Source organism: Myotis davidii, unplaced genomic scaffold (genome assembly GCF_000327345.1).
Source record: "Myotis davidii unplaced genomic scaffold, ASM32734v1 scaffold2396, whole genome shotgun sequence".
In the NCBI taxonomy this organism is placed as follows: domain Eukaryota; kingdom Metazoa; phylum Chordata; class Mammalia; order Chiroptera; family Vespertilionidae; genus Myotis; species Myotis davidii.
In genome coordinates, this window is record NW_006287073.1 from 3,442 (window position 1) to 9,805 (window position 6,364).

General features: G+C 50.7%; 1 protein-coding gene across 1 annotated transcript in view; it reads right to left on the reverse strand.

Moving 5' to 3' along the window:
* Positions 1–6,364, reverse strand: part of LOC102770846 (integrin alpha-M) — a gene marked incomplete at its 5' end in the record, with an annotated part of 15,022 nt that overhangs the window by 2,971 nt on the left and 5,687 nt on the right. Inside the window, 3 exons of the mRNA XM_006758966.2 lie at positions 4,068–4,185; positions 4,334–4,404; positions 4,704–4,807. Coding sequence (XP_006759029.2) covers positions 4,068–4,185; positions 4,334–4,404; positions 4,704–4,807 — 293 coding nt within the window. The remainder of the gene's footprint in view (positions 1–4,067; positions 4,186–4,333; positions 4,405–4,703; positions 4,808–6,364) is intronic.

The following is a 6,364-nucleotide window of genomic DNA, read 5'->3' on the forward strand; positions in this document are numbered from 1 at the left end:
ATAAATTCAAAGTAAACATCATTACATAAAAGGGTATGGTCTTTTTTTTCTTTTTTTTTTCTTTTTTTTAGTTTTATTCATTTCAAACGAGCCGGATCCGGCCTGTAGGCTGTAGTTTGCCCACGGCTGGGCTAAGGTGAAGGGGAGGAGGCAATTGACTATAAAGGCACAAAGGTTTTCTTAGGGGGGGAGTGGAACTCTTTTACATCTGTTTATGTTGTTTTCACACAGATAGATACATTTCTTAAAATTCATGAAACTGTACACTAGAAATAGTCATGGGGATATAAGGTAGGGCAAAGGAAAATAGTCAATAATATTGTAATAACTATGTATGGTATCAGATAGGTAATAGATTTATTGGAGTTATCTCTTCATAAGGCATATAAATGCCTAATCACTATGTTGCACACCTGAAACTAATATATATCAACAGTAATTGAAATAATAAATAAATTTTTTAAAAGAAGAAAAAAAGTTAATTTTTTTGTAGGACATTAAAAAACAAAAATTACCCAAAAAGTATTGGATTCTTAAAAATAAACAACACCAGCCAAGTGGCTCAGTTGCTTGGAATGTCGCCCAGTACACCAAAACGGTTGTGAGTTCAAGTCCCGGTCAGGGCACATGCCCAGGTGGTGGATTTGATCCCCAGGAGGCAACCAATCAATGTTTCTGTCCCACATCTATCTATCTATCTATCTATCTATCTATCTCTACTTCTCTACCTCTCTCTCTCTCTCTCTCTCTCTCTCTCTCTCTCTCTCTCTCTCTCACTCTCTCTCATCAGTAGACATACCCGCAGATGAGGATTTTAAAAGAAATTTTAAAAATACTAGTAAACAAACAGATTCTAAGGTTTATATAGAATATATACAAAAATTAGCCAGAAAAAAATGTTTTTAAATCTCAAAGATACGTTAAAAACAATCAAGGCACATACAGTGTGTCCAGCAGGCCACCATCGTGATGCAGGGAGTATCTCCAGAGACGACACAAGACACAGGCAGCAGGGCTGCCTCCAGAAAGGAAACAGACTGGGGACCCAAGAGGGAGAGCGTCTCACAGTCCACCCCTTAGTGCCTATTGGACTGCGAACCAACTGCATCTTAAAGGAAACGGAAATGGTTTTTCACAGAAGAGCCTTGAGCTCCTGAGAGTGAGGACCGAAGAGAGAGGGGAGAACGGGAGCTGAGGCCACAGAATGGGGGGGGCGTCGGGCAGGAAGAGCGCATGGGAAGGAAGGGAAACTGTAACCTGGTGCCCGGGGCAGGCGGGGCAGATGGCGCTTAGCAGAAGCCCCTGCAGGGGAGAGGCAGGAAGGGGGGGGGGCACCTGAGGCGGAGGTGTGCGGGGCAGGAGGGTCTGCAGGTCACCTCAGAGAGGCCAGTGGACATGAGGACAGAAAAGACACTCGCCATTCAGGGTCACAGATGCCATGTGCCGGAGTACGGTCTGTACCGCGATGGGCAGAAGCCAGATGTCAGAGCGGGAAGTCAGGACCTGGGGGAGAGGGAGCCAAAAGCAGCAGGAAAGCCCTTTGAAGACATTTGGTGAAGGGAAGGGGAGTCGGCGGGAGACAGGGCAGAGAGCAGGAAGCGGGGAGGTTACGTTTATTGGTGTAAATCTTAGTCCTTGACGGTTTCTAAGATGTGGGTGTCAGCAGCAGGTTTACATTCAAAGGAAGGGGAGACGGTGAAGGTCCTGGAGGGAATGAGTGATTGACACGAGCCCCAGGTCGGTGACGTGGAAGAACCTCTGAGGCCCAGACAGAGGCCCACTCCCGGAGAGGCCCCCCCAACCCCAGGGAGACGGGGCCTTCGCGGGGATTTGGACAAGGACTGGGGCACGGGAGGGAGTTCCGGCCTGGCAGCTGTGGTTTTCTCTGGGAAGAAGGAGGTAGCTATCTGGTGAGAGTGGAGCGCAGAGGAACCGAGCGTAAGGGAAAGAAATGTAACAGGAGGACACCGCTGCCCTTGGTTCCAGAGCCGACTTGGAGACAAGCAAATAGATGGCCAGGCAGTGAGAGGACGCAGCGGCAGAGAGCAGCTTAAAAAAGATCCCCTCGCTCCCTCTCCTTCCATCAACAAATGTTTGGGGAGCCAGGTGTGGTGGGCAACCGCCAAGATAGTCACCTCCTCTTGAGTTTTAACTAGATTATTATTATTTTTTTATTTTTATTTTGCAGAATGACACTCTTTTAGTGAGTGAATGAGTGAGTTGTTGATCCTCACCTGAGGATATTTTTTCATTTTTAGAGAGGATGGGCAGGAGGGGTGGAGACAGAGAGAGAAAAACATCAGTGTGAGAGAGACACATTGATGGGTTGCCTCCAATGGGCCCTGACCAAGCCCGCAACCAAGGTACATGCCCTTGACTGGAATCGAACCTGGGACCCTTCAGTCCACAGCTATGCTCTCCCACAGCCAAAGCAGCTAGGGCTCAGCTGAACTTTTCTTTTTTTTTTTTTAATATTATTGATTTCAGAGAGGAAGAGAGAGGAAGAGAGAGACTCCTGGTTCTTAGGTCAACGCTCAACCACTGAGTCTTACGGGCTGGGCTCAGCTGAACTTTTTGACTCACTTCAAAGAAATTGCAGAAGTTATGAGCTGTAACTTCTGAGATTAGTGTATGAAAAGACTGTGACTTCTGCCTGGGTGCCTGCTCTCTCTTCTCTCTCAATCTTTATCCACCCACCCCTAAGGGAAACCATCTGCCATGGTGTGGGCTGCTCCTGTGGAGGTCCGTGTGACAAGCTAGGGGAAGCCTCTAGCCACCAGCCAGTGAGGACCCAGGCCTCGGTGCAACAACCTTGAAGTGAGCTTGGAGGTGGCTTTTTCCCAGTCCAGCCTTCAGATGAGACAACAGCTCTGGTGTGACAACCTAACTCCCATCCCATGAGCAACCCTAAGGCAGAGGCACCCAGCTGGGGCACGCCCAGTTTCCTGATGCTTAGAAGCTGCAAGATAATGAATCTTGTTACTTTTAGCTGCTGCTTTCAGGGGGAATTTGTTATGAAGCAATAAATACAAAAGCACAGAGCAGTGAACAAGCTAGGCAGCATCCTTGCTGTCATGGAGCCGACATTCCAGAAGAAAGGACAGATGAGAAGCACGTGGAAAATGGGAATGCAGACGTGAGAACGGTCAACGATGTGGCAGGGCGTCACGTGGGGATGTGGAAGGGCACTCGGGGAGGCCTCTGAAGAGGCGGCATTGGAGCTGAGATGACGATCATGGGCTGTCAGCTGAGCTCTTGGGGAAGAGCACACCAGGCTGAAGGAACGGAGTGCAAAGGCCCGGAGGCAGGGGCAGTTCTGTGTGGTTCTTGGAGAAGAAAGACAGCCGGTATGGCTATAGCACAGCGGCTGAGGTGTGCTAGGGGCAGGGGCCTGGCCGAGAAAAATGCTAATTATCTCGCTAGAAAAGCAGTGTGTTATGATTAAACCCAGCCAGGTGTGACCCTGCTCCTAAATTTTATGTAAACTTTTTACCCTGCCAGTACCAGGAACGGCTAATGAACCGCTTTGCAGTTTGTTTTTCTTTTTAAATACTCTGTAGTGTTGCAGATAAAAGGCTTTGCTGTACCCTCGGTCGGCACTGCAGTACGAAGTTCCCTACAGGAGGGACGTGCTGTAGTCAGCTGGCCAGCTTAATAAAGGCTCTTAAATTAAAAATCTGGGTCGGTGGTCTGTCTCGCTGAGTGAACCCATAACAGAGGGAGAAGGGATGGGAGAGAAGCTGGAGAGGTGGGCAGGGGCCTCACCAAGGCACTTCCTCTAAGGACAGTGTGTGGATATCACCTTACAAAGATGAGCGGCTATCGCAGGACTTTTATGGCATAAAACTTAAGGATATCTTTAAGATGAGCCACCTCATGTTCTGGAAATATTCCATTTCGCCCAGTCTCTCTCTCTCTCTCTCTTTCTCTCTATCTCTCTCTCTCTCTCAACCTTCTACACCTAGACTTCTAAGTCATGCTCCAGACTATGAGCGGTGCCCAGTCCAGTGCTGCCCCTGCCTCCAGCCTCTGCTGCCCATCTCCCCTCTATACCAAGCGCAGCCTACCTCTGAGGGCCTTTGGGAACCTCTGGGGCGGCTGCCGCAGGTTGGATCCAAACAGGAAGCAGAAGCCATTCACATAGGTGTTCTCCTTGCACGTTTGGTGTAGGGTGGGGCCGCAGGCCTGGAAGGCAGGGTGCAGGTAGGAGGGGCTGTCCCCTGCTTCCTGTCCTTTTACCCCAACATCTCCATCCTCTGCAAGACGCCAGCCGCAACAGTCCCAGGTCTCCACGCCTCCCCTCAGACACTCCCGTGACCCAGGGGCGACTCACCAGCAGCCGGAAAGGGTTGGTGGCAAATGCCAGAGACAGACCCAGGGACATGTTCACGGCCTCCGGGGGCACTGAGAGGACAGGCATGTGCATGGTCACATTCAGGAGAGGAAAGGGCCTGAGGAGAAGCTGGACAGGGGTCACCTCGACCCGAGACACAGGCTGGCAGGTCAAGGGGGCACCGGGTAGTGGGAAAAGAATATGAAAGGAGTGCCTGAGGGTGCCTGGGCGGGGAGAGGGTGGGAGCTGACCCGCGAGGGGCCCCAAACACAGACCCTCCCCACAGAACAAAGGGAGAGAAGGGAATGCCTGGCAAGGGCAGGGATATGCACAGCAGGGCCCCGGGGTTTAGGGAGGGGCGGGGGCTCACCCTGCAGCTGGATGGGCTCACAGGCTGATGTGCTGTAGTCACACTGGTAGAGCCCTCCCGTCTGATTGGCGGTCTTTATCTCCTGGGGGGCTCCCACCACCACCCTGTGGGGAGAGTTGGGCACAGGTTGCCACAGGAACCCGAGGAAATGGACATGTGGAGAGAGAAGGAGGCCAGGGAAGAAGTCCTGCCCCCGGGGGAAGAGTGGGAGCCAATCCACACAGGTTCTGCAATTCCTAGGGCCAGGATGCTCAACAAAGAAAAAGTGGGAACATTTTAAATCTCAGCGTGGGAAGGACACACACCAAATAGGTTATTTAAAAATGGTTCAATTCGCTCTTCTCGTGGCACCCAGAGGTGGCGGCTGCTCAGCACGAAGCTGGGCATCTGTTTCCCAGTAACCGGCTGCCAGAATTCTCCTCGCTGACCTGGGTGATGGCCGCAAACTTCTGCCTTTTGTGAGAAGCGTTTGGCCACCGGAGCTGGACGGGTTATGTGGTCGGAGTCAGTGGTGGGAACTACAAACAAGGTTCCCCGTGAAGCAGGGTGTCTTGCCGTGGCCAAGTGGCCCGCTGCCCTGTGAGAGGCGTTCCTGCTATAGACCAAGGAGGATGGAGAGAGAAAGTCACCACCTTTTGGGGCTGCATTGTGGGCGCCATGTTCCCAACCTGGCCGTTGTACAAGAAGGGGAGAAAGATATTCCTGGTCTCATTGATGCTGCCGTGCCTCATGCCCGGGCCCCGAAAGAGCTAGCAGAACCCACAAACGTTTCCATCTCTAGAGCAGATGCTGTCCAGCAGTGCGCTATCATGGAGCCGGCATTACCTTACAAGACAAATACCATATGATTTCACTTACGAGGAGACAGCCCTCCACAGAGAAGCTAAGAACTAGGACCAAAGCACCCACGAGTCAGCATCTTGTTACCCACGTGCCTGCCACGCAGCCCGGGACACAGACGTGGGCGTATTGCTCTGAAGAAACAGCGCCCTAAAGAAAATAACCAAGAGGCCGCTGAATATGCTAAAGTTTTAGCCAAGAGGAGGGAGGCCACAGGAAAACGTAAAACAGATTGCCAAGAGGCCTACGCTGTGCTCCCTGAGAGCTCCTACCTCTAAGTCTGAGCTCAGTCAAAAATGAGGTTTTTCTTGCCCTGGGGTGAAGAAGGTTGCATTGAGTAAAGACTTCTTTAGTTAAAAACTAAGCATGAGCCCAGCCGGTGTGACTATTGGCTGAACGTTGTCCTATGCACTGAAAGGTTATGGATTTGATTCCCAGTTGGGGCACATACAGAAGGCAAAAATGGATGCTTCTCACCTCAATGCTTCTCTCTCTATCTCTCTTTCTCTCTCTTACCCACCCCCCCTAAAATCCACAAGCAGCCCTAGCCAGTTTGGCTTAGTAGATAGAGCATCGGCCTGTGGACTGGAGGGTCCCAGGTTTGATTCTAATCAAGGGCACAGGCCCAGGTTGCAGGCTCAATCCCCAGTGTGGGGCGTGGCATGCAGGAGGCAGCCGATCAATGTTTCTATTTCCATTTCCCTCTCCTTCCCTCTCTCTATAAAATCAATAAAAACATATTTTTTTAAAGATCATTTAACAACAAAATAGCATAGTACTGGCATAACAACAGACATAGATCAATGGAACAACATAGAAAG